The 26,175-nt window shown below is 46.3% G+C and overlaps 10 protein-coding genes across 11 annotated transcripts; 3 read left to right on the forward strand and 7 right to left on the reverse strand.

The window, feature by feature from the left end:
- Nucleotides 1-351: 351 nt before the first annotated feature.
- GL218_04603 (Sec14 cytosolic factor) lies at nt 352-1,674 on the reverse strand (the record flags this gene model as incomplete). The annotated part of the gene is made up of 4 exons (XM_033581220.1): nt 352-1,014; nt 1,093-1,264; nt 1,351-1,400; nt 1,507-1,674. 4 exons carry the CDS (start codon nt 1,672-1,674, stop codon nt 352-354), a joined length of 1,053 nt encoding a protein of 350 aa, XP_033435179.1.
- Nucleotides 1,675-2,779: 1,105 nt separating this feature from the next.
- Nucleotides 2,780-3,803, reverse strand: GL218_04604 (putative prefoldin subunit 3; the record flags this gene model as incomplete). Its single annotated transcript, XM_033581221.1, has 6 exons — nt 2,780-2,902; nt 2,974-3,099; nt 3,183-3,281; nt 3,344-3,455; nt 3,578-3,703; nt 3,772-3,803. The coding sequence occupies 6 exons, from the start codon at nt 3,801-3,803 to the stop codon at nt 2,780-2,782; spliced, it is 618 nt and encodes a 205-aa protein (XP_033435176.1).
- Nucleotides 3,804-6,391: 2,588 nt separating this feature from the next.
- GL218_04605 (uncharacterized protein) lies at nt 6,392-7,104 on the forward strand (the record flags this gene model as incomplete). Its single annotated transcript, XM_033581222.1, has 2 exons — nt 6,392-6,439; nt 6,496-7,104. The coding sequence occupies 2 exons, from the start codon at nt 6,392-6,394 to the stop codon at nt 7,102-7,104; spliced, it is 657 nt and encodes a 218-aa protein (XP_033435177.1).
- A 102-nt stretch (nt 7,105-7,206) lies between these two features.
- GL218_04606 (putative dash complex subunit spc34 protein) lies at nt 7,207-8,036 on the reverse strand (the record flags this gene model as incomplete). The annotated part of the gene is made up of 2 exons (XM_033581223.1): nt 7,207-7,903; nt 7,972-8,036. 2 exons carry the CDS (start codon nt 8,034-8,036, stop codon nt 7,207-7,209), a joined length of 762 nt encoding a protein of 253 aa, XP_033435173.1.
- A 2,382-nt stretch (nt 8,037-10,418) lies between these two features.
- On the forward strand, nt 10,419-11,348 carry GL218_04607 (uncharacterized protein; the record flags this gene model as incomplete). 2 transcript variants are annotated; one of them, XM_033581225.1, is made up of 1 exon in its annotated part: nt 10,419-11,348. In XM_033581225.1, the coding sequence occupies one exon, from the start codon at nt 10,419-10,421 to the stop codon at nt 11,346-11,348; it is 930 nt and encodes a 309-aa protein (XP_033435175.1). The 2 variants fall into 2 exon arrangements, with proteins under 2 accessions (XP_033435175.1, XP_033435174.1); XM_033581224.1 differs by having other exon boundaries at nt 10,935-11,348.
- A 1,487-nt stretch (nt 11,349-12,835) lies between these two features.
- GL218_04608 (Transcription initiation factor TFIID subunit 12) lies at nt 12,836-15,008 on the forward strand (the record flags this gene model as incomplete). The annotated part of the gene is made up of 2 exons (XM_033581226.1): nt 12,836-14,674; nt 14,751-15,008. 2 exons carry the CDS (start codon nt 12,836-12,838, stop codon nt 15,006-15,008), a joined length of 2,097 nt encoding a protein of 698 aa, XP_033435171.1.
- Nucleotides 15,009-15,550: 542 nt separating this feature from the next.
- GL218_04609 (putative epoxide hydrolase) lies at nt 15,551-17,096 on the reverse strand (the record flags this gene model as incomplete). Its single annotated transcript, XM_033581227.1, has 4 exons — nt 15,551-15,684; nt 15,753-16,347; nt 16,468-16,634; nt 16,757-17,096. 4 exons carry the CDS (start codon nt 17,094-17,096, stop codon nt 15,551-15,553), a joined length of 1,236 nt encoding a protein of 411 aa, XP_033435172.1.
- Nucleotides 17,097-18,894: 1,798 nt separating this feature from the next.
- GL218_04610 (Cellobiose dehydrogenase) lies at nt 18,895-20,665 on the reverse strand (the record flags this gene model as incomplete). Its single annotated transcript, XM_033581228.1, has 2 exons — nt 18,895-20,312; nt 20,368-20,665. 2 exons carry the CDS (start codon nt 20,663-20,665, stop codon nt 18,895-18,897), a joined length of 1,716 nt encoding a protein of 571 aa, XP_033435620.1.
- Nucleotides 20,666-21,620: 955 nt separating this feature from the next.
- GL218_04611 (Alcohol oxidase) lies at nt 21,621-23,751 on the reverse strand (the record flags this gene model as incomplete). Its single annotated transcript, XM_033581229.1, has 5 exons — nt 21,621-22,230; nt 22,337-23,160; nt 23,223-23,307; nt 23,375-23,633; nt 23,691-23,751. The coding sequence occupies 5 exons, from the start codon at nt 23,749-23,751 to the stop codon at nt 21,621-21,623; spliced, it is 1,839 nt and encodes a 612-aa protein (XP_033435619.1).
- Nucleotides 23,752-24,627: 876 nt separating this feature from the next.
- Nucleotides 24,628-25,187, reverse strand: GL218_04612 (uncharacterized protein; the record flags this gene model as incomplete). Its single annotated transcript, XM_033581230.1, has 2 exons — nt 24,628-24,758; nt 24,818-25,187. 2 exons carry the CDS (start codon nt 25,185-25,187, stop codon nt 24,628-24,630), a joined length of 501 nt encoding a protein of 166 aa, XP_033435622.1.
- Nucleotides 25,188-26,175: the final 988 nt, after the last annotated feature.

Below are 26,175 nucleotides of genomic sequence, written 5' to 3' on the forward strand. Positions count from 1 at the left end.
TGAAGGATATTAATTCGAGTGCACGTAACTACAAATTATTATCCGCGGTAATGGCTAAAATATTAGAACTTTGGAGAAGCGCAGATGCAAATGTATCATATCAGTGTACGAAATGCCTCTAACGGTTCCGAAGAAGATAGCTGCGTAGGCCCTATCAAGGCTCGTATGCCTGCAGGCTGAAATTTGTGATTATAAGATTTTGCCCGGAATAAAAAGTCGTCCCGGATCGACAAATTTCAGCGGTCACTTCCTCATGTGCCTTGATGATCCTATCTAACCACACCCACCGACTCCCTGCTTCATCTGGACTTATGCTCTCCCCTTGTATACAAATGCAACTTTATGTTTCCTTTAAGCAGCGGCTGGAGCAGGTGCTGTAGCTTCGGCTCCCTCCACGGCGGTAGCACCACCGGCAGCGACGGCACCCGCACCGCTGCCGATCTCTGTCGGCCTATTCTCTATCGCTCCATCTTTTTGCTCCCACCAGGCAGGCTTCGCGAACTCAGGGTCATTCCAGGGGCCCGCGTTGCTGAAATGGCAACCACCCTCGCATTGACAGGTACCACCGAATTCCTTAGGGAGGTTTTCGGCGGGGATCTGGTTTAGGAGTTCCTTCTGGTAGTTACCGCCGAGAACGTTGATCTTCTCAACAGTGACGGGGTCGAGCAGAGGGCGAATCATACGCCACACACCAGTAAATAGCCAGTTGGTGTTGATGAGGTACATGCGGCCAAGACGTTCCGGGTAATAGTTTTGACTCATACCGGACGCCTCCTGGATGTAGCCAAAAACCTGGCGCGCATTGCCGAAGCCAACACCGTTGAAATCCATAATGGTGCAAGATGTCTCAAGCAGTTGACCGGCCTTGCGCGAACAAGCGGGTAGTCGCGGGTCCGCCATTTTCTCGTATTCGACAGCTAAGTTGACCAACATGTGCTCATACTCGATACCTTCGTTCTTCATAGCAGTAAGATCAATCTTGCCAAGTTGTTCAATGTACACCGGTCGGCCGTCCTACCGATACGTATATTAGTACAAAAGCTCACAAAAGTTCATCTCTAGGAGATAGCGCAGAGGAGTGATTTCTCTTACCTTATCTGTCTTGTGGTAGTACTGAGGGTAATACTTTGACACCTTCTGCTTGAAGGACCCGTCTTTGTCCCACTCGCCTATCTCCTCGTCGAGACTGATAGTCCGACCGTCGATCTTAAGGGGCTGTCCAGTGTATAGGAGAGTCTTCCTCCAATTTTCGGTGTCGACGAACCTTGTTACCAGGGTCAGTCCATTATTCTCAACAATATTTCTCTATTCTGGAACATCTTTCGCAGCCTTGGCTCGGGGGAGGCTCACATTTTCTTGGCTAAGTTGACGTCGAACTTTCGAGCTCGCAGGAAACGCAACTACATTCCAAACGGAGTGTTAGCTAATTCAACATGTACATGTCCATATATTTAACGTTGTAGCTCTTTTGCTACCTCTTAATATAGCACTTAGTAGGACACGTACCAACGTCAGGGTATCCAGCCGCTTGGTATAACCTTCGGCCTCGAGTAGCATGCGTAGCTGGTGAACCTGAGCTTGCTGGGCCTCGGTCAAGTGGCCTGGATGACCAGGTTTCGCTACGGGGGCGATTGTAGGGAAATCATAGTGGTCGTACTTAGGATTTAGCTCCATGATGAACGTGTTAAATGCGTCGATTTCCTAAGAAATCGAGCTGTTTAAAGTGAGAAGTTCCTGATTGGGTAATACAGCAAACTGTTTATCCAGATAATGCGAGTTAAAAAAAGGGTTAGAAGCCTGAAATTTGAAGTAGGAAGGAAGAAGGAAAGTGTTTTGACAGAATGAGACCGACAAGTGTCGTTAAGAATGTTTTAGGGGACCGAGGATTGTCGATAGGGGAGTTTATGTAAGTGGATAAGCTGGCTTGTTGGCCTTATCCGTAAGTAGTAATAATAAAAAAAAGTCGGGGGGCCGCTTTGCTGTTAGACCGTAACTCGATAGTACATATGGATAGGTAGTACATTAGTAGGTAGGTATGGATATGGTAGGTAAACTGGTAGGTTACCTGTTAGGTTACTTAGGTAATTTTCTAGGTCAGGTATGGATTACCATACAAAATTATAATCATTGGGAAAAAAAAAAGAGTGGCGGCGCTAGATTGCGGGCATGTCCAAGTGGGACATCGTCATTGGTGCGCAGCGGTGAGATCTGGGGACCCAAACTTAACCAAACTTACCCAAACTTTAATCACGCTTCTTAGTGGCCTGCCGCTTGCCGACTTTAGATATGTACCTACATAATATTTAAGATGTTTAGGGGTTAGGTATCTGTTCACCCCCCTTCCCCCCCTTTTATATATACGAGTACCTTGGGTACTTTCAATAGCCTTTTCCATAGGCACTTTTAATTCCATCTAGAATTGAAGGTAATGTACGCTTCGCATAACATAACAAACCAATAGAACTACCAAAGACTATAACTACTTAGTTATGCATCCTAAAGTCGGACAAGATTAGGGAAATATGGTAGTTAAGTTTATGGATTTAAGGGGAATAGGTACTGCAAATAGTCAATTGTAATCATCATTTCCAGGTAAGAATTATTGTATTGCGTCATCAACACGCGGACACGGGTAGAGAATAAGATTAAATCCACATACATTCCTAATCGTTCACTTGAGACGTAGTAAACAGGCAGGAGGTTTCATTAGTAGAGATGGTGCTTAGTATGTCCTGTTTAGTCGGCCGAGCTAACATATAACAATTGACCCTATAGTATTTTATCCGTTTGGCTGCTCGTCACCATCCTCAGTCCCTTTCCCTTTGTGTTCCTCGTCTGCTTTTTCTTTTCGCTTCTGAACAACATCCCAGTTGTACACTCGCGCTACTGCAACCTCCATAGTCTAGTTTAAAGTTAGCTGTCTGTCCATCGGAGGATTCCAAGATGGTGAACAAGATCAGGTAGGTCACATACTGTAATCTGTTCCCTTAAGAAATCAAGGTCTTCCTCGCAATTGGCGTAGCTCTGTTTTGCAGCCGCTAATTTTGACGTTAAAAGGATCTCGGCCTCGTCAACGGGATACGACAGCATTACATTTGCCTATACGACGATCCCGTTAGTGGATTGGGCACTCAAATGCTTGTTCGATATAATAGGCATTACGCCTGAACGTCTCAACGTACACCAAGCCATAAGTACACCTCTTCTGTAGGGGGTATAGACGCTTTCGCATACAAAGTGTCGTTAAGCTCAAACGTTGTTTCGATCGGATCCGATTCCTCCTACAACGACAACATTATGTTAGTAAAAATTCCTAACCGAGTTGATATTAAGGCCATCCTACCGTTCTTGTCTTTAGGAACTTGACTGTTTCCAGAGTCTTTTGTATATCAGGCATCTTGTCTTTTAGTCCAGCCACTCTCCTTTGCAAATTTAGTTCCATAAATTGATATTTACTATATCCAAGCGTTGGTGTCAGCAGATTTCCTGCGTAGAGAGTGAAATGATCCCGAGAGATTAATACGACGAATGGCTGTGAGGTTTGTGCCTCGTCTAGGTAGACGATGCGTAGACATACGAGATCATCTCCTGGAAGCTGCGTAGCGTAGACTGGACATCGTCTCTTGAGGTGACATAGTCTTCGACTTTATCAACGAACGGCGCCTGGGGGATTCCTCTCGGGTTCGTGGTCGCTCCATCTTTTCTATATCGCAGATTCAACCTTGTCAGTAACAGCAAATTCAGCTGATGGGGTGTATATTTGTATCGTACTGGGCGGCCGGTTCTTTTCCTTTAGCTGACATATTGTGTCTATCGTGCAACACCCTTCAGCGCATTATGAGTGGAAGTAGACTAGGTCAAATCGCCGGGCAGTCCCGACAGTCTATTGTTGTGCCTTGGTGGGCACCTATTGGCAGCTCGCAGCAGAAAAAAAATAGGAGCATGGACCATCGAAGGCGGGGGAGGCTAGAAGCTCACCGAGGTGAAGGAGGGGTAAGATTCGGCGTGCAATTAAGCAATCATTCATATAAAGGTTATTATGGTTAACCTATTAACCTAGAAGTAACATAGTTCGTCGCGATAATTTATTATCAACAGAAGAACTTTAAAACTTCCATTCAGTCGAAAATCGAAACTTACTAAAACTTATACTTTTACATTTCCCTACTACGATTTGTTAGCGCTATATTTTGTAACATTTAGGAAGGAATTGTTGATTGATACCTATTTACCAAGAAATTCTGTATAGATTTACGCTACTTTCATAATCACCTAACTTCATTATCAATTATATTGAACGGCATTGAAAGTGAATGGTAACCAAGTCGGATAATAAGCAGCAATTTCAAAATAGAATATTTACTGTGCGAACACTTCGTTTGCTACACCAACCCGAGTAGATTAAAAAGGAAGTGAGATATACGTTCAGGTTATGAGGCACCTCACAAATCATTCCCAACCCACCTTTTGAAGTTTTCCGAGCCTCTCTCAGACCTCTCTTTATTACCCAAAAAAAAAAAGGAACAATAGAAAAACTCACTGAAACGGTCACTATGGGTCAAGGATCATCTCATGACATTGTCCAACTCGAGACTAGAGTTGAAGATCCAACGAACGGAGAATCCCCAAAGGGTCTTGCTCTCATAGCACATGGACGTCTCGGTGGAACCTTTGACCAACCGCCAGTTCGCCTTCTCGCCGAATATCTAAGGGATAAGAAACAGTTAAGAGTTGTCACATGGAATGCCCGTGGAATAGGCCAGAGTGGGGGAGGGAATGAATGGTCAGACTTTGGTGTCTGGATAGGAGATGCTGGGATCAATGACTACCATGTAACACTTCCCTAAGTCCATCCTCTCCCCCTTACTCTGTAGTATAATATATGAGACGTAACTGATCAAACTCCCTAAAACTTATAGCGAATGCTTCGGGAGTCCATGACTCAATATGTAAAAGACTTCCCTGATACACAAGGGGATCAGTTATTCTTATGTGTATAGGCTACCAGTCCACCTCCTATATTAGGTTCATGAAGCTCACATAAATCCAGGGCTACTCCGCGGGTGCCATTTTCGCCGGATGCAGCCGTCCCCCGCTATCATTTCCCCAATTCGCTCCCGCTCACTACATCCTCATATCATATCCAATAGAACTCAACCCCCTCATCGCCTTTCACAAGACGGGTTCCTATTTCCGCTCGGTCGAGGCACTAGTACAGGGCCATGGATGGGAAAACCTGCCCGGCGAGTTCCAAGGTCTCGAGCCAGATGTGGCTGGAGTGCTTACCGTCACAGGCCAGTTCGAAGGCGTCTTCTATGGCATGTGGACTCAGATTCTAGGGAGTAAGAATGCTCGAAACATCCTAAGGCAAGTTAGTGTCGAAGGAGCTAAGCATTCGTGGGACGACAAAGCGCCGCGTATTGTTGAAGAAGTTGATAAGTGGTTGTCTAGTATTTAAAGGCATTGACGAGGTATGGGTATCGATCCCAGTTTTTCGAACTATATGATATATCTAGGAAACCGAAGTGAGTTGACTTAAAGGATTATAAAGCCGTGTATAACTACTTAATTATATTATAAATATTGATAATATCCTGGAAGAGCCGAACGAGTTAGAGTGTGACTATGAATGGTCTTAATATGTCTTGAAGGTTGAGGTGAGTGCATTTAAAATCACAGTACACACTCCACTTATATCAACAAATCAAGACTTCAGAAGAACTCAAAATAGACCGTTTTAAGAATGATGCAGAAGACTCAGTCAGTCAGATTTGGATAAACGACATATATATATATATATATATATAGGTATATTACATCTAAGGGCATTGGCCGAGTATTATTGCCTACCTTTTACTATTACACATTTTTATTCAACTCGATTAACTAACTTCTTTTCGTTGCCTGTTATTTAACATGTGCCTATATTTCTCTTATTCGCAATTCTACCTTATTAGTGTATAAATAGAACTATATAAATGCGAATAAATAATAGGTTACTTTCAGCACTTATGCAAACCAAATCTTAACCCGAAGGATTGGTACCTACCTTAGCAATGTAACACATTCCGCATTCTAGAATGGACCATGACGACATGCTTAGCCGGCGCCTTACGGTTGGGCGGAGCAAACACGATACCGGTCCGGTCTTGGTGACACACCGATTTGTCAGCTAAATGAGACCATCTTGATCAATGGTATATAGCTCGGCCTCGGCCTCCCCACCTTGTTTAGCTTCATAATATCATAGTTAGGTAGAATATAAGTATCGGTTTATGCCTCTCTACGATCTAATTATCAAATAATATTTTATTACGTTATAACATATTGCTAGAGTTATCTCATTGGAATTATATATCATATCCTCGGTGTAAGCTTGCTGTAGTACACCATGACCAATATCAGCGTCAAGATAGTATCGGATACCGTCTGCCCGTGGGTAAGTCGTCTCTACAACGGCTCAACGGTAGAATACTAAAGCAATTTGATATATAGTGTTACATTGGCAAGAAGCGCCTAGACCGAGCTATCGATCTCTACCGCAAGACGTATCCCGACGGCAAGAATGACATTTTCACAGTCTCCTGGGCCCCGTTCTATTTGGACCCGACTTCGCCTAAGAAGGGGATTCCGCTTGTTGAGCGCATGATCCAGCGCTTCGGCCCGGACAAATTAGAAGCCATGCAAAGGCGCTTGGAGCTGATAGGACGCGAGGAGGGCATCAACTTCAGTTTTAAGAGCAAGATTGGTAACACGCGAGACTCGCATCGTCTGATCCAGTTTGGTAAGACGAAAGGCAATGACGTTGAGAACCGTGTCGTGCTGGAGCTATTCAAGTCATATTTCGAGGGTGAGGGGGACATAACGTCACATGATACGCTGATCGATGCGGCTGAGAAGGCCGGTTTGGACAAGGCAGAGGTAAAAGACTGGCTTGAAACGGGCAAGGGCGGCAAGGAAGTCGACGAAGAAGTTCAGGAGGCGTATGCAAAGGATATACACGGTGTACCACATTTCACAATTCAAGGTAAGTACGAGGTCGGCGGAGCAGAAGATCCCCAGACTTTCTTGGAGGCGTTCGCAAAAGCGAAGAGGGGAATTTGAAACGGCGGAGGGTCTGTTCGTCGGGCTTGTCGTAGGAATTGGTGGATGGCGTTTAACTGTATTAGTTAGATGGTTAGGGGTATCATAGTCGTTAGTTATGTATTACAGGTTCAGTAATCCGCCGAGGTCTTCCTCTATCGTCTTCAACCTTCCCTGCAATTCTCTCTTTTTTCGCTCTAATTCCCGTATTTGCTCCTCTTCTCTTTTCAGGTCCTCCTCAGTTAAGAACTCTTCTTTCTCCATCGCGGCGGCCTCCCCATCGTCTTCCTCTTCCTCTTCGTCCATCCAATGATCCTTATTCATTCTTCCTATAGCCTCGGCCTGTTCAGCTACTTTCGCTTCATAGTATGCCAGCGTGCTACGACTATGCGCGTACTTTGATCGTTGCGCTGCTATCCGCTCCAGAGCACCTGGTAAAGGGTAAACGCCGCATAACTTCTCCGCTCCCTTGAGTAGAACCTCGACATCGACGTCATCCCTTCCACTACGTCTCTCGCTCCGGCGAATCTGCTCATGTAGGTCGCCGCCTAAAACGGCTGCCACAGCCGTGTGGCGTCGCGGGGCACCTACATTTCGACCCGTGTTGCTACCAGATGTCGTGACCTCGCCGGATGCTACATTGAAAACGGTCTGCCGACGCCCGGACTGTTTCGGAGGATCTGGGTTCTGAGATGTGGGTGGTGGAGGCGGGGGCGGGACAGAGAAGAGTGCTCGTTCGTGCGCTTCGGTGTCGCGAATTAGGGATGTGATGTCATGGTTGGCTAGAAGGGCATTGGTGAATATCTTGGGTGGTGGGAAGCTTATTTGAAGTGCTAATTAGCTTTAGCTGTACGATTAAGAACACGAACCAGGTATTAATATACGTACGGAAGACTGTCAATTCCTTGACATGAGATAGCAATCTGCTCAAAATGCGCCGAGAGAAGTGACATGATGGGACGGACGCGTTTACACGGCAAGAGATCCGACGGTTATCATGAATGACTATAATTTATTGAAGAGGAGAATCGAATAAATGAGCTTTTGAATATTATTTACAGATTCTCCAAAGTGTGAAATGAAATAGGGACGATAAAACAAAATAAATATGTCAACCTGAGACTGCAAGTTGAACTTGAACAAACACGCGACTTCAATGTACCTTCTTAAGTGTTGACCCCTCCTATCGCTTACCTACATGTACCTATGAATATGTACCTACCCAGCGCCACAGCCCCCCACCATGTGGCTTTGTGCTACCCACGTAGGAGGTACCTATTGCATCGCTGCCAAAATTTAACTCCAACACCAATTTTTTTTTTATGTACAGGCTTCATCAAATCTAAGATGGATTTCATGTTCCGGGGTGATCCTAGACAAAATATAATATAAGCCTTTTGTCAACAATATAATTCTCAATTGCTTGGTCTCGGATGAATTGGGGATTTAAAGCTATACTAGTGCATATCTATCCTAGTCTCCCATCCCGCCGGGCTTAATCCCTCCATTCTGCCTCAGTAGGGCAGGTCTAATAAGCGGCGACAAGTAACAAGTGTTTACCGCTTTTCAACAAGCAAAATGACGATGGTTAATGACTTGCGGGATGAACTCGTTTCATTCTCTCCCCCAAATCATTCAAGTCACCGCAGCGTCGGATCGCCACCTGACAACAACACCACGCATTGTGAAAGGAGGGATAATAAAAAAGTTACGACACATTGACATTATATTACTTGCAGGCCCTGCAGACTTGGGGTATCCCTGACCTCATCAACAGCCAAGCAGTGAATTTTTCCCATCTCCACCACGTCCACTACGTCCACTACGGCTGCGTCTCTTTTCTTCTTTCCTATCCGCAGGAGGCAAGGCTTAAGATCATTGGGCATAATCGAGTGGTATGAGTGGCATGAGTACTGCTACCTGACCCCTGGTCTATTTTTGATCTTCTCTCGTACAACCTCTACCGTAGCCCCAGGGCCCTCGGTCGAAGCCCTGATACGTCTAGTTATTACGTCTAGGCAGGACAAGCCTATGTATTCGCATACATACATACATACATACATACGTACAGTGCTTTATTAAAGCAGCTGTTAACCAGTGTTAATCAGTTTTGTGAACGAATGCTTTTTCGGTCAGCGTCCGGGGTCTAACAGGACCGGCTGAACAGTTCAGTAATAATTTGACCTACCATACTTTCTAGGTCATCTTCTGACTGATAACATGACATTCTACCACAACGTCGGTTTGATGCCATCTTGAGATTCTTCGATTTCCTTTTTACTATATGCCTCATGCCTCATGCCGCATGCTGAATACATGTCGCATTTTTTCTGGACACGCTATGCCTCCCAACGAAAAGTAACCAGGGACTCCTAGGAGCATTGGTGCCCAAGCCGCAATCTTTGCGAGATCCTCTGCTATAGGCTAGTAGACGAGTAGCTAGACCCGTTTTCTTCTACTCTGCCCTGCCCGGGAGTCCGCAATCTTAGCCTGGCTCAGGTATACCTTTATGTTCACAACCATATTATTACATGGATAACAGACTTGTATATGTATTTGCCAGGCACTATAAGACCGTTGGTAGGCCCGCCCCCAATACAAATGCCCCCCTCTCGGTCTCTGCACACATGAGATTTCTCTCTCATACGTAGCAGAGCTTAGACAGCAGAAATATAAGCCGTCAGACCTTGTCTCCCCATCTGGAATAAGTTCCCAACCTTTAAAAAGTTTCCGCAGAATCTTTTCCCTGGGTTTCTCAGCCCTCCGACCCAGGCGACTTTGACTCCTGGAGATCCACAAGAGGGTTTATGCGCTACACAGATATTTCAAGCATTTCAAGCAATTTCAAGCAATTTCATCGAGGGGATAATTTTCTTCTCTTTCTCTTTCTCTCGGTGGCGCTCTTGTCTTCTATCGACACCGTACTTCGTCACTGATGAGGACCACTTGAGATTTGAGAGAGTCAACGCCGCCAGTCTTGACACGTCGACTCTCAATCTTAAAGTTATAGCATAAAGTCTCATTCTACCTTCGCGAGACGATTCCAATTCCATCGCCTTTGTGGAGGAATTGTAGTAGCGGTGTCCGGCCCCTCCGACCTTCTAGAATTCCCAGGAGATTAACATGACCAGTTACCGGAGTCCAATAACTTCTCCGCGTTGGAGGTTTTTGCTCTGGGTGCTGACGCCTTAAAAGTCTCTCGTTCGCCTTTATCTCCCCCGCGAATTCTACCCCACATTGCCTGATCAAAAGGTCAATTGCATCGATAAGATCACGCAAGACAAGGGAAGACGTAAATTCTCGGGCGGGAAGCGCTTTCACACCAAGCCGACACCATGCGGCCACACACCCCCTCTCTGGACACTACTCACGTAGTAGCCGCGGCCGCAGGACCTACTTCACCGCCAGAGACGCCCACCACTGGATCTCCCAAGGTCCACCGTAAAAAAGCAGCATTAAACGGCCGCCCGCAGCGGCATTCAAAGGCTCACAGCCACCAAGACCACCCAGCTAATATCCGGCCGCTGGGTGGGACTAAATTCAGCTATACTCGAGCGCCGAGGCCCGAGGAGATATCACCTCGTTCCTCACATTCATCCGATGAAGAATCTGATTCATCTGCAAGCCCCCCGCAGTCGCCACTCTCGGACGTACCAAAGCTGCGCCACCAACACATAGAGCAGGCAACTTTAATTCAGATCGAACAAGCAACATTTTCTATTGAAGAGTTAAGCGACGATTGTTCACTCAACGGTGAGTATGATCATCTGGATGTTCTTCGGCCGTATGCTTTCGAGTATGCGAATTCGGATCGGAGTCGGTCAAGATCCCGGCCTCGGCCTCCACCGGACATGGATCCGGCTGTAATGGAAGGTATCGAGAACTTAAACACATTTGAAGACTCAGATGGAGATATCGATCGCGATGATGAGGAATTCATCCGGCAACTCCAAAAAACACGCGAGGAACGCCGCCTTAGAAGGATGAAGTCAGGAAGTCTTAGCAAGCGAACAGTAAGCGAGCGAGGCAGTGATTCTGATAGAGAGGACGTCCTTCCTTATTATGAAGGGAACGAGACAGGTCCAACCCGTCGGATGCGGCGAAAGGTTGGCGACCGAATTAGTATCCAATTCATGGGCCCGCTTCCCGAACGAATTGAGGAGCTCAAAGAGCCGAACAGCGACGACGAAATCATTTTAGATGATGCCGAGGTCTTCGCAAGAGAGTTACCATATTGGACTCTAATGGACGTTGATTCCGAATAAGACCAACTTTATACGTTACAAAAATATACAGTGTCACATTTGCTTTGAGGAGCAGAAATTAGACCCAAACCGATTTACTCGCGACATTGAACTTTACGATTATATGATACTTTACGAATATGGACGCATTAATGTTGACACCCCGCCAATTGTCATGGAACCTGATCGTCGCAGTAGGCTTAGTGAACCAAAACAGAAAAGTCTACAGCGATTGGTTCTCGACGGGACCATACAATTAGGGATTGCGGGAGCTGTCATCGCAGCAATATGTATTGAAATTACTTGCATAGAAAATTGGCTACATGGCCTGGGAGACCATTACGGAGGGCTCAGCTTTTCACGTTGTTTATTTCTCATCTCGCTTTTAGATACCTTAGACTTGGACTCAGCGGATGGATTGGGAGCGACTAGGCGATGACGACAATGACGCCAATGATGTAGACGATATGATGATGACGATGTCGACGATACTTGCATAGAAGCGGCCGCTTAGATGGAGAACTAGGCCGCGCTCTTCTGAGTTATTTATAGCATATAGACTTTGGATGCATGGATGATTGGTGGCTCGAGTAGACTTATTAGCTTTAGTTTAGGATATCTGCGGTGTACACTACAGCTTCTTGGTTACTAGATAGCTTGTGGAACACTCGATATTTTAAAAGGATGCGTATTATCTTTATTAACCTAGGTATATGTTAGTTCATCATCTATGGCTTAGTTGACCAAGGTATTTATAGGATCTTTACGAAAGCTTTTTCCAACCCGACTATTTAGAAGTTTATACATTCTTGTAAGGTAAATAAATAAAGTAGTAACCAAGTTGGCTGCTACTTAATAAACAACCAATTTGGTTAAAGTTGAAGTTAAGTTAACTAGTAGTTAAGTATTAAGATTTTGTAATTAACTATAGTAAGTACCTAACCTAGTCAACTACCTGTTATAATTGTATCCCATAGGTTAAGAGTATGTAAGTAAATTGATCACCATTATAAGCTAATGAAGTAGTTATTATTCCCAGGTTCATGTTATCTAGGTAAATAACAACTTTTACCTCTAGGTGTGTATACTAGACACTCCATGCACGTGACTGTTAGCATATCTGCAGTGCCACATCATGTACCTTAGGTACCTAGGTATTTAGACTTTGACATTAGCTTAAGCCACATCTTATGGTTAATAGCACATCTGTGGTCAGCCTTTAGGCTTTCAAACGCGTCCATGCAACTTCCATCAAGCTTCTATTTAATCGAGAAGAGCCCCTCCGTCATCTTTTAATTTTCTCTGTATCTAATTTGTGCAGAAGTTCAGCGGATCCAAGTATGAATTCCGATTCTCCCTCCAACTCAATCCAACCCAATTTAATACTTTTTGTCTACTAATTACTAATTATCTTTACCCACTTCCTAGCCCTCATCAATTGTTGAGGTACACGACTTCACCTTTGAACCTTACTATTTGCACCGTCAACTATCACGTAAACGTAAACGATGAATCCAGCTCAGGGGCAGCCTGCCCAAGGGCAGAACATGATGCGACTTCTCCGACCGGAGCAGATGCGTACGGTTAATTATCTCACCGATGACGAGAAACGGAAGTACGAAACAGGGCTTCAAGGACTATACGCAAAGATGGAACAGTTCGGATCAGAAACCAGAGAGCATCAAGAAGCCAAAGCTAAAGTCGCGGAATTCTCTCGAATGGTTTATAATAAAGTCAAAACCATACAAGCAAGAAATCAAGCAAATTCTCAGGACCAACTAGGCCAACCAAGTCGCCCCATTCCACAGCAACAGAATATACAGAGTGAGCAAGCTCAGAGCAGCTTGGCCACGCCCCAACGGCCTGCGAGTAGACCAGCAGGAGTAGGGCCAAGTAGTAATATCGCAACTCCTGGTGCTGCCGCGCCTAATGCCACTCCAGTCGGGCAGCAGGCCCCTCCAGTCGTGCCTAAGGCTCTTATGGAGCATTTAAACAAGCTTCCATGGCAAGCTTTGCGGATACCGCCCCAGATAACGCCGGAACAAGGCCAAAAATGGTTAAATGAAATGAAACAGCGGTATCTTCGGAATCTTATGCAGATGGAAGCTATCAAGTCGAAAATGACTAGGATGGACGCCATGGTAAAAGAACGACAAGAGAAGGGTGCAATGACTTCGGAGGAGCTCAGGAAGTACCAGGAAAGCAAATCCCAAGATCAGAAGACGTATGTGGAGGCACAACGATTCCTCGAAAGTGTTCGTGGACAGATGAAAGCATCTCAACCTGGAGCGCCGGGGTCGAGTGCCCAACAAGGTCGACCACAACCCATGCAGAACCAAGCTGCCCACCCTATGCAAGCAGCAACCGCATCTGTGAATGCAGCGATGGATGCAGCGAAGAACCAGCAATTAGCAGCCTCCCGGGCAACAGTCCCCGGACAACCGCAACAGCAGCAGCCACAGCAACAGCAACAGCAACAGCAACCACAACCGCAGCAGCAGCCTCAGATTCAACATCAGGTTCAACCTCAGGCTCAACCACACCAACCTCAGCAGCAACACCAACAACACCAGCAACACCAGCAACAGCATCCTGGGACTCCTGTTACTCCTGCTACACCTTCCGCAGGCCCACAACTTCAACACCAGCAACAACTTCAGCAGCAGCTCCAGCAGCAACCCCAATCGCATCCTGCGCCTACTAATCAACCTCAGATTAAGAGCGAACCTTCCAACAACATGCCGCATCCTCCACCGGTTAACACTGCTCTTGCTGCCGCTACCGCTTCGGCACACATACCTTCCGCGGGAACACCAACCCAAGCCTCAGCGCGTGTTCAGACTCCCCAGTCTGCAGGACAAGTGACAGGATCCCAAGTCCGTCCACTAACTCACGCCGCCGCAGTTAACCGTGCCAACTCGTCAACTAACATCACCGGCCAAGCGAATAACTCATCCGGTGGTATTGCGTCAACACCTGGGTCTAGTGGCTTGGTTGGTAACGCAAATCATCCTACTCACTCTCACGCGCACCCACAATCTACTACTCCTGCGATGAATCCCAAGATGCCTATCAGCAAGAACCTGCCCCCCAAAGCGACGGAGATTCCGCAAGCCGTCAACGTTGGCGGAGGAAATACTGCCGGCCGCCCATCGTACGGTGGCGGTAGTGCAACTGGGGGTGGAACTATGAGCCAGCCCGTCATTTCCAAGATGCCTCCTGCTCAATTCGATGCCGAAGGTGAACATGTGCTTTCCAAGAAGAAGCTCGACGAGCTGGTTCGCCAGGTTTGCGGTGGCGGTTCTCCTGGTGCTGACGGCAACTACCTAACCCCTGATGTTGAAGAGGTAAGTTTATCGTAATTAATAGCAGCGGACATCCTTTCGTTCCCTATCGGCTATTATACTAACAAATACTTTCTAGTCTGTCCTCAGCGTCGCCGATAATTTCGTAGATAATGTCCTACACACAGCTTGCCGCCTTGCTAAGGAACGAGGCAGCAAGGTACTTGAAATACGAGACATTCAGCTCGTCCTCGAGCGCGTTTACAACATCCGCATTCCCGGATACACATCGGATGAGCTGCGAACCGTGCGCAAGGTGCAGCCTTCAGCTAACTGGATATCCAAAGTGCACGCTGTTCAGGCTGCCAAGGTCATGCCTGGTAAGGACGACAAATAGGATGTGTCTCCTACCGCCGGCAAATCTAGAGGACGACGACGCGTCCCATCACGTGCTAAGTCTGCGCAAACGAACCCTGAAGCTTCTACTTCTACTAATGCGGGTACGGGTGAAACTGCCGTCGCCGGCCAGAAGCGCAAGAGAGCGGTTATTGATGCGGGACAGTGAAGGAGGCTTTACCTGTCTACGATACTACGATAAGCTGGTTAATTTATCCCTGGTATGGAAATGGAGTTATCGGTTCGGACGATGTTTCCGTGGTATGGGCTGGTCTAGGAAAGGAAACATGGATTATATTATCATTTTGGCTCGGCGTTTCGATGGTTTTTAGCCACTCTGCGATGACTTCTTCTTTGCTCTTAACAGTTAGGCTTCGACCTTAGACGTCACTATTAGTTCTTATCAGGCAGCGAATTTATAGAGAATGATCGCGGGCAGATGCAACTTGGTACTGGCCAACATACATCGCGATTTACATTGCTAATACCTGCATAATTTAACTTTTTACTTTGGTGAATGCGACATGGTGAGATTCGCCTATCTCAGAATCGTAATTTCGCTCCAATCCCGCTCTTCCCAAACATCGTTCGGAGATCAGCAACCAGCTCATCAGGCTTCTCGAACGAAGCAAAATGTCCCCCTTTCTCATGTCTCTTCTCAAATACCACCGGTCCCACTACATCAGCAAAAAGTTAATGACCAACTCCAAAGAAACAAACAAGAAAATCCAAGGAATCAACTTACACGTCCTCCCCCACGAACTCGGCAGCACCGCCACGTCCATAGGGAAATATGATAATCCTAACGGGACTTTCCCATTCCACGATTGGATAGACGCGATCCCGTTTCCTGCCGCAATCATATCCTTCTGATGCATGGCCTCGTAGTACAGCCTTATACTAGCATCCGCGCCGGCCTCGCTAAAGGCGTAGATGCCAACCCAAGTCAGCACTTCCTCGTCGGTCCAGGGGTAGGCGTCGGTCCAGTCAACCAGCTTCTCGTATATCCAGGCGAGCAGGCCGACGGGGCTGTCGGCGAGCGCGAACCCCGGGGTGTGCGGCTTGGTGCCGTGGATGCGTGCGTACGCGCTGCCGTTCTCTTGGAACCATAGGGTGCGTGCCAGCCCGGCTTTCTCGGCGGCCGTGTATAACCCCAAGGCGTGTTGTAGGCAGAGGAGCGGGGAGGAGAGCGGGCTGGGCGGAGAGGCTAGGATGAAGTTTAGGTGCGAGGCTTCTATGTGCGTGGGGTATTTTGCGCCCATGGCGCGTGTGATCATGCATCCCCAGTCGCCGCCTTGTGTTACGTATTTGTTGTATCCGAGCCGGAGCATGAGTTTGTGCTGTGGTGGTCAGGGTTAGATATTGGTCATTTGTGTTGAATATTTTGGGGTCACAGGTATTTCCTAGAACTATTTTGCTAAGGAGTGCCAAAAGGAAAAGGGGAGCTTTATGCTACGTACGCACACCTCGGCGTGTTGCGGTATCCCGAACCCGGGCTTCGAGGTCGCCTGCGAGAAGCCATAGTTCGGCAACGACGGTGCTACGACGTGGAAAGTTGGCTCGTCTTCTCCGGCCCTGGTTGTCAAGAGCGGTAGTATCTTGATGACTTCGATGAAGCTACCCGGCCCTATTTATCAGTTGTGAATAAGTCAAACTCTCTAATAAACGCCTAATATTCTCACTACCCATACTCGAAAATGGCTGAGCCGTAGAAGGAGAAAGTAAAGTAGCGGGGTAAAAGAGACTTACATCCATGACAAAACAACAATGGGATCGCATCTTTCCTCTCGCTCTTTGCATGCACAAAATGGATTTTCAAATCGTCCTCGTGGCCATCAACTGCGATCCTGGTCGTAAACTGCGGTAACGTGTCGTTAAGCTTTGCCTCGGCCTCCCTCCAGTCAAACGTGTCCCTCCACGCTGTGGCCAGTCTTTTCACATCGCTCAGCCGTGCGCCATAGTCCCCATCATTCGAGAAACTCGTCTCTCGCGGGAATGTCGTCAACGCTAACTTAGCCTTCAGCGTCTCGATAGCTTGGTCCGGTACTGCAATCCGGAACGGCTCTACTGCATCGTTAGGGGAGCTCATGGTCGTCTTGCTAGCTCACGTGTGATCTTTACGGACAAGTGTGGTATATATAAAGTATAATTAAAGCGTATATGCTGAGTGGTAGTATGGTCTTTATTTCTCGTAGGACAACTCGTCCTTTAATATAATATACATATTAAGCCTACATACGAATTCCGCGGTATCCGTCTTGGTAGATGAATTCCATGGCACGTACATGCGTTGTCGTACTCGGATTCACCTCTACGAGGGTATGATCTACTGGAACGCAGGGGACATGCCATCCTAGGGTAAGGATGCGGGAATGGAATATGTAGTGGAACCCTTCTAATATAGGATTGAATATAATTGTATCATCGCCGCCATGCAAGAGAGCGGAGGTGGAAAAGGAATTGGCATGATAACTGGACGGTGAAGTCTTGGGTGAGTAAAGGAGATGAAGCCAGCCCATGCCGTGGTAGTTACTGTATATCTTTATCTTTAAAGATAGTGCGAACGAATAGGTACATAGTAATAACTTAGCTATTAATTTAATACTTATCCTATAACTGACAGAAAAAAAAGAAGAAAAGAAAATGATAAAAAGTTATTTCATCTTATCAATGAATGGTTGAATGATCGAACCCAGGCTCGAACTGGGGACCTTCAGTGTGTTAGACTGACGTGATAACCAACTACACCATCCGACCGTAAAGTAATCCAATTGTAATGTACTGGATCCTGTTGTGACAGCTGGCCAGTAATTTTAACTTATATTTTAATGGTTGCTGGTGTGGGTAGGTGGCTTCGAATGCGACCTAGTCTAGCCCTACGGTTACGGCCACCAATGGGAATGTAGATATAGTTAGGTAGAACTAGGTAGAACAGCTTCTTGTGGGTGTAACGGGAAACGGCTTAGAGCGAACCCCTGGCGTTATAGTAGACGAACCCCCTTTACACCGAAGACAAACATACTAAGAAGAGCCAACAGAGATCATTAGAACATCATCGTGTGCGCCTTTCAAGATTTATATTTGTAGGATAATAGCCACAGGGAAGTATGCATAACCCAGTTAAGTATCAAAAACGAAGAAGGTGAAAATTGAGTAGAAAGGCTGCTATATTAGGTAGATAACAAAAGTATCCCGATCTCATCACAACTTGTGGTAGACCCAATCTTTCGATTATAATTATGTAGCGTGCTTAACATATTGATTACCAAGATTATCAACGGAGAGCCTTCGGACCCGATGAACCTGTGATTCGTCCGATTGCGCTCTCCGACGAGACGGCCGAACTCCCACCAGCGTCTACTCCCGTTCTCTGAACTGAAATTGACCGAGAAAGCCTCCGTCTTCATCGCCAACCGACTAGGAACAATTGCTAGATAGCTTCAGTTCAGTATCGAACCAACAGCGATGGGATTGAAATAACGATCGGTGACAATAGCACCCATCCTGTGCAGTCGCATGCGCAATCTGGCGAGAAGGTTTGGCTACATAAGGCACCCAAGGCGAAGAATCGCTTCTCGGGCCATCATTTCGCCACACTGCCGGATGAGGTAGAGTTAAGATGAGAACCGTTTGCACCGGAGGATAACCTCGAAAGCATAAGTAAATGTAGGATACAGACGGAAAATGTCCAACCTAGGTTGCGGTGTGTTAGCTTATCAATAGTGAGGGAGTGGAGGAAATTAGGAGTCGAGAAGGCACCGATGATGCAATAAATATATCATTATAAAGTGTAATCATACGCCTCGTCTAATATTATGGTATAAGATGAACGCCGTCCGATGCATGAAGCTAGATATCTAAACAAGAGTTGCACCCACGTTCGCCGATTACCAGGTTTCTAATATCCTTTCCGCACCCTTCTCTCCCGCAACCATCACACCGAACTGCGGGTTAACAGTCAGCGGGGAAATGATCGAGGCATCAACGACATAAATGTTATCGGTGCCAATGACCTTCGTGTCTGCATCTACACACTTCCCAATCCTGCATGAGCTAGACCAATGCTGGACAGAGCCGACTGCGTAGTCAGACCACGTCGTAATATAAGTACGGATCTCCTCTTGGGTCGAATTCTGAGGAATGTTAAGCGGAGTGAGACCATCGGTAGCTGGCGAGTCCGGCGTTGAGGATGGCAGAGCTTGAAAGATGGTATGGATGAACTTTGCAATGTTCTCACTGTCACGAGGGTCGCTGTAGTAGACATCAGAACTGGGACCTGGTATGAACTTTCCGTCATCAGACAAGATAACACGTCCTGCCGAATATAGACCTGAGGTACCATAGATGTTAAGCGTGATGGTCTTATTGTCTACAAATCCCCCGTGGCCAGATGAGTCGATTGTACCTTGGACTCCGGTCTTAGTACCATCGGGATTGGGCATGTACGCCCAGAAAGCAGAAGTCTGAGACGCGGAAGCGTAGGGACCACTACGTGATGATAGGTACATATCTTTATCCGCAGGGATGGGATTGTTGTAGTCGTGAACGTACGACTCGATTTCTGGTCCGGTAAGTTCGATGAAGGTGTTAGGGTTATCGAAAAGACCCTCGCCAACTGATGGGTTAGGGACCCAACTTGTGGAGTTGAGAGACAGGAACCCAGATGCGGTCATGTTGACGAGTGTTTCGAGAGGACCAATACCAGAATGCATCAGGAGACCCGGGGAAGCAATAGCGCCTCCGCTCAGAATCACTCGACCACAGGAAGAAAGATTGATTTCTAATAATGAACCATCAACTTCGGCAGTAATTCCGGAAGCTATGCCGTTGATATGATTGATGTGTTTAACGTGAACACCTGTCTGGAGGTGGAAGTTACTTCTCTTTAGGGCATTTTGTAAGTATGTCCTGGTTGGGCCACCTCGTTGGCCATCAATGTAGTTGTAGGATGGTCGCCCGAAGACCATGTCCTTATTATCTGGGGTTTCGTTGAACACTACCTCGGATAGTCCAGCTCCGTCAACAAGCCATTTCTTTGCTGCCTCATACCCAGTTTGCATGTAGAACTTGCCGTCTGTTGAGTAGCTTGTTATCGAAGCTTGCATGTCTAGTAGTCTCTGTGTCGCATCCTCGACGTCGGCGCTCTTCCATCCCTCTGGATGATAATCATCCCAGTCAGAGGCTGGAGGCTGGAAGTACAGACCAGCATTAATAGCACTGTTCCCACCAATGGTGCATGCTTGAAAAGAGTTCACGACACCTGGAGGACACAGGATATCTGTATTTCCATTGAAGATACTCTTGTCTATCCAACTTATTAGCCTGACAATTAGATACTATGAGTGTAGGTATATACTCACATAATCCAGGCACATCAACGCGGCTTAGCGACGTTCCATCGAGCCATGCCGGCCTCTCTGTGCTTCCCGTAACTCCGTACGAAGCACCACCAAGCTCTACTAGAAGAGTCTTCTTTCCAGCTTCACTTAACCTATCAGCTACGATGATCCCAGCTGTTCCAGCACCGACGACTATGGCATCCCATTTCTGAGCAGCCCAACTAGTCGTCGAGTTTTGCCGTCTTGCAAATGAAGGTGCGCCAAATGCGGATTCGCTAAGGAAGCCGGCAATTACTGCCAAGGTCGAGAAAGACTTCATCTTGGCGTACTTTGTGTTCGGGTCACCACACAGACTGAGGATGGAGGGGAACAAAGAAAATTATCAGACAATGCTGCCATGATATATCTACAAAATATGTCATAACAAAGAGACTTACCGTACTGCATTGATAGGCTATTCTACGTCGTCCCTTGTCATTCCACTGCCGGGTCTTGGAAGGGAGACCCTTGTCCATCACGAACCCGTCATTTAGCATGTATCCGTTATTTTACAGGCATACTGTGTGTATGGCTTCAGATGAGGACCCTTGACTGCCTCAGGTTAGGTTAGGTTAGGTTAGGTACAAAACAGCTCGTGTTCTGGCAGTGCTAATAAGCCATCGTATTCAGCTTTTCCGATTCCACTACGTCAAAAAGAGCCAAGCGCAATAAGCACGGCCAATAATATTCACTTTGTAGTGCCAATACCCGTGCGTAGGTAATTTTAGAACTGACAAGCATTTCAGGTAGCCGCAATTCTTCTCTTCGGACTGATCGGTTCGAATCAGAGGCCTTTCCGCTTGTCGATAAATCCGACGATGATCAGCAAAGTAATTTATCTAACCTATCAGCTCCTGAAGCCCCTGGACTCTTTTATATATACTTCGCGTGAATAGCCTACTTTTCTCTGTTATACATACATATCACGCAGTACAAATGCAGTAAATATTCAGCCATCCTTTCCATTAACACAATACTAAACGAAAGTAACGATTCAAGTGAGCGTAATCATTAGCTTATTGTACTGTACAATATGTATATCTCCGCTATCAAGCAGAAAGATTCTCAATCCCGAGTAGAGCCGAGCTAAACTCGCAACGGTGTATCCTTTCCGTTTGCCCTTCTCATGCCGATATACCAGTAATCAATTTACAAATTTATCAATTTCAAAATCCAGCCCATTGCCCTATCGGGTCCCTCTAAGGTGTCGAGAATAGCATCAGCATACACTTACATTAGTTAAGAACTAATCCGAGTTCCTTAGCAATAATATCTGCTGCTCTCTCCCCAATTACCATTGCAGTATTGGCGGTATTTGCGCCAACATTCTCTGGTGCGATACTCATATCTACCACTTTAAGTCCGTGTACACCGTGCACGTTTAAGTTCTTATCCACGACGCCCATCTTATCCTGCGGCGCCATCTTAGCCGTGCCCAGCGAGTGCCAGGAAGTTTCAACACGCTCCCGGACGTACTGCTCGATCGCTGCATCATCCTCTGCTGAGTACTCTAGGTCGACAATCGGGGCTCCCTCAACAGGTTGATTCCACTCCTCAATGAGGGCTGCCTTGGAGCCCTCAGGGAACCGAGGATGACAGGGCGGATGTTCACCACGATACATAGAAGTCCGTCGCATGATTTCGCGACCCTTCTTGTACGACCAAATTAACTTCTTAAGGTCTATGTCATTTTCGTCGTTGAAGAAACCTGTGTTGAAATCGAGTGCATCGCCAACTTCGGGGCCTGTGATGTGCATATGACCCCGCGAATAGGAGTAGGTTGTGAAGGGCAAGATGCTCACGAATTGACCAGTGGGCAATACTGAAGAGTTGTCCCCATATAATCTAAACATCGTATTAGCGTTAGCACCCTATGATTTCCTACCTAAGAATCGAGAGATGTGGATGATAGGTATCAAGTTATGTTTCGAGGTATATATCAGGTACTTACCCGCTAACGACAACCATCACTATGAGTGGTCTATTAGGCCGGTTTTTGAAGTCCCTTTCCCACGAAGCCTGGAACTCGGGTCCTAAAGCTACGGCTTCAGCATCTGTCGGCCTAATCTTGGAGGCAAGATCTACGTAATTCCACCCAAGATGCGGGTGTTCCTGGGCGATTGCGTCTTTGAAAGACAATCGTCCACTCAACAAAGCGTCAGCTGTTTCGTCCTGGGATAGAGATGTCTTAAATACGGAAGGCACTTTCAAATGATCCTGGTAACCAGACCCGACCCCGGGAAGCTCTTGGACGATGGGAACACCGGCTCGATCCAGTATATCCCTGGATCCGATTCCGGAACGTTCTAGTACGGGAGGCGTACCGCAGGCACCACATGACACGATAACGAGCTTTCGGGCTCGGACTGTCTGTTTGGGACGTGATACCGAGCCGTTTACCAGGGCTTGGAATCGTGTGTTGGGTGTAAACTCTACTCCACAGGCTCGTTTATTCTCGTCAAACAGAACACGTACTACATTGTGCTCTACCAGAACATGCAAGTTAGGATGTTTACCATCACGCAGCCGAGGATGTATATACCCGCGAGCGACGTCCGAACGCTTTCCTTCGGGAGTAGCGTATTTGAGCCAGCGTTGAAAGCCGTTGTTAGTATCTAGTGATTGGAGATCTTTTATCTCCGGATACCCGACCTGTTCTGCGGCACGCAGCCAGTCGTCTTCTATAGTCTTACCACGGAAGGGCCCATCGGATACTTGGATTGGACCACTAAAGCCATGATGTTCTGGATTTCCCGGCCCGTGGTAAGTCTCTATCTTAAGTAGTAGAGTTGTTAGCAGGACTATTAGACACGTGAAATATAGGTGACTATAGGTACCTTCTTTAGGTATGGCCACAGTTCGTCCGTCGTCCAACCGGGGGTATTCCACGAATCGTAGTCATCGCGCTGAGCTCGCGTGTACCTGGTTTGGAGAAGGTTTCAGTAAGTTATGCTTGGTTTTTTTATGTTGCATTTACATATTAACCTACATCAAGAAATTCATAGAGGAACCTCCACCCAGAGTACCCCCTGAAGGGACGATATATTCCCGATTGGCAATGAGTTTTGACTTAGCTGACTTGTAGAAAATTGCTGTTTCGGAATCCGGTTGAAAATTCAAGGGATAAAGTGCCGGCGTTACTACCTTGGGGTTATCGTAGTTCTCCTGGCCACCCTCAATGACTAGAATCGAGAGCCCCGGATCAGCTTCGGTCAACCGTCCGGCTACGATACACCCAGCTGTCCCACCTTCATATGATAATATATTAGCAGGTTTAATTATCAGTAAATTATTATATTCCTTACCTCCAGCGATGATTATATCCACCTCCTTAATATCCGCTGGTAGCTTCTGGTATAAACCCATATTGATTTTATGACGTAGTACAGCTTAATATGTCATACGTCACTCATGACAGAAACATGACAGAACGATATAAGGTCTCATTTAGGGGATATCCAAGATATAGTACTTTAGCTATGGGATGTCAGATTACCCCAAGGCAACATTCCCCCGCTTTGACGCTGAGTCAATTGACGTCGAGGTCATGCGCGTTGAGGGTTGGGATACGGATTGGAGTAGTACCAAACTTGAATTGACACTTGCAGGTTCTTGATTCGAACTATCTCGGTTCTCCAGATAGCCAATAGAGAGTTAGCACCATGAGCACAAGATGCAAAGACGGTCTAGGTCGTCGTGCGGAGAGGGTATCACGGATATAGGATGATCGACATCGGTATGCATGTCTGTTCCATACATTCACTACTGGAGCCAAGCTTACGCCACCGCCGAGCAATAGTTACAGTGAACGAGGCCAGGCTCAGTCTATACTCCGCCCTTAAAACCGAAAACTACCTTGTTTAAGATCTCGCCTCACGTAAGCATGCCTAAACTTATAGATATAACAACATGGAAAGAAGATAAATTAGTGATCTAATTCTCTATAACCAGTATATAGACTCTTACCAAGTCCATCGTCACCCCTGAGGTGGCAAATTTCAAATCCATAGAATATCACGTAAACACGTCTGTCTCGCAGGAAATTCACAAGAAATATCATAAAGTTTTGGTGAAGAGATAATTTCAGTCGGATTTAACAACTAACTGTTACTATAACAAATAGAAACGACCCAACGCGTCATGGTAAAACAACGCCGATATACCTAACCCGAAAATAATCTGACACGATCAGTCACTAGCAAATGGAAGTATCCTAAGATGCATGCCTTCTCGTGCTTATTTTCACATCGGCACATCGCCAAACGGAACCGCTCGCTTCCAGTTTGTGCCTGGAGTCCACTCTTTCGTCTCGTCTGTGTTCTCTGGATTAACCGCGTAGACCTTGACGTTGAGATTTGGATATTCATATAGCACTGTTAGAGAAATTAGCTTTAGTTAAGATTAACGTAGTGTAAGTTGTCATCAATCATACTGAAAACTGATTCGGGCCTTGGGGTTGTGCCCTTCTTCAACAATACATATGCCGAACCTGTGGTCTCTCTTGCAAGAGCCTCAGACATTCGAGGAGCGAGATCGTTTTGGACTGGGCCTGGGCCACAGTCGCCGAGCCAGTCGTAGTATTGATCATTCGGGTAGACGTTACCCCAGAACTTTCCGTTGATCTGTCCGGCATAGTTCATGGCGTCTCTGTTGGTGCTGGATGGGCTGGTGTAGAAAACAGTTTTGTCGAGAACAAGATTCTTGCTTCTGATCCAGGCACGTATCTCGTCGACCGTGGGGCATGCAGCTTCGGCTTGGATAGCGAGCGAGAGCCCAGTAATGAATACAGCAAGGAACTTCATGGTGAATGTTGATGTTGATGTGAAATATTGGCGTAACTGGATAATATGTGATTTTAAGGATGTTTGCAAGGCAATGAATTCTTAATAGTCTATTACAATCGCTGAATAGTCTGAGAGTTCCTCTTCCTATATACACTTCGAAAGTCATACCAATTGTATGTTTATGCTTTAAACTTGATATTCTCTAAGCTGAGCCGCTCATCAAGGCAAAAGCTATTCTAGTCGATTTCGACTATTTTGAATCCTCCAATCCTCTCACTAGTCAATCATGCCCATCTAAAGAAAGGTTTTGCGATCTCATGAATAACATACTTCTGTGAATAGAATATTGATCATCCGATCTGCAGTTATGGCATGTCTAGAGGAGCCTCACTTGGCTATTTAGTTGGTTATGCGCTTTCAGCTTGTCAGCCATCAGCCATCAGCCAAGCTTGGAATGATGATTGGATGTATTAGTGTTGAGCCCCCTAACGACGTCATTGTTAAATATGGGCTATGGAGGCTGTGCAGATCGCTGAATCCTTAAGCAGGCATCAACTTAACTAACAACTCTCTCTAAGAAGTAATAAAAGTTGTAAACGTAATTATAATATTAATGAGTTATGCATTCGTACTGTTTCACAGGATACAGCTTATTACTGCATTTTAAAATAATACATACAAATAATACGTACAGCGGAAAAGTCTAAACTCTCAAGTCCCTATTATTTCTTTTCTTTTAGAAAAAAAAAATACCCCACCATGTCTATCAAAGAAGAAACTATCCTCGCAGCTGTCTACTCTGGGTCTATCAACCTTTTTGCTACCCTTCTCTCTAAAGACCCTACAATCATCAATTATCAATTCGACAGACGTGGTACACCTCTCGCATTAGCATGTCAAAGTCAACAACCGATCAACTTCATTGAGTTTCTACTTAAGCAAGGCGCTGATCCAAATCAAGATCCCGACATTGCACCATTTCCGTTGGCTTCCGTGGCAGCTTTCT

The sequence above is a fragment of the Daldinia childiae genome (assembly GCF_008694065.1).
Source record: "Daldinia childiae strain JS-1345 chromosome Unknown Scaffold4, whole genome shotgun sequence".
Lineage (NCBI taxonomy): Eukaryota > Fungi > Ascomycota > Sordariomycetes > Xylariales > Hypoxylaceae > Daldinia > Daldinia childiae.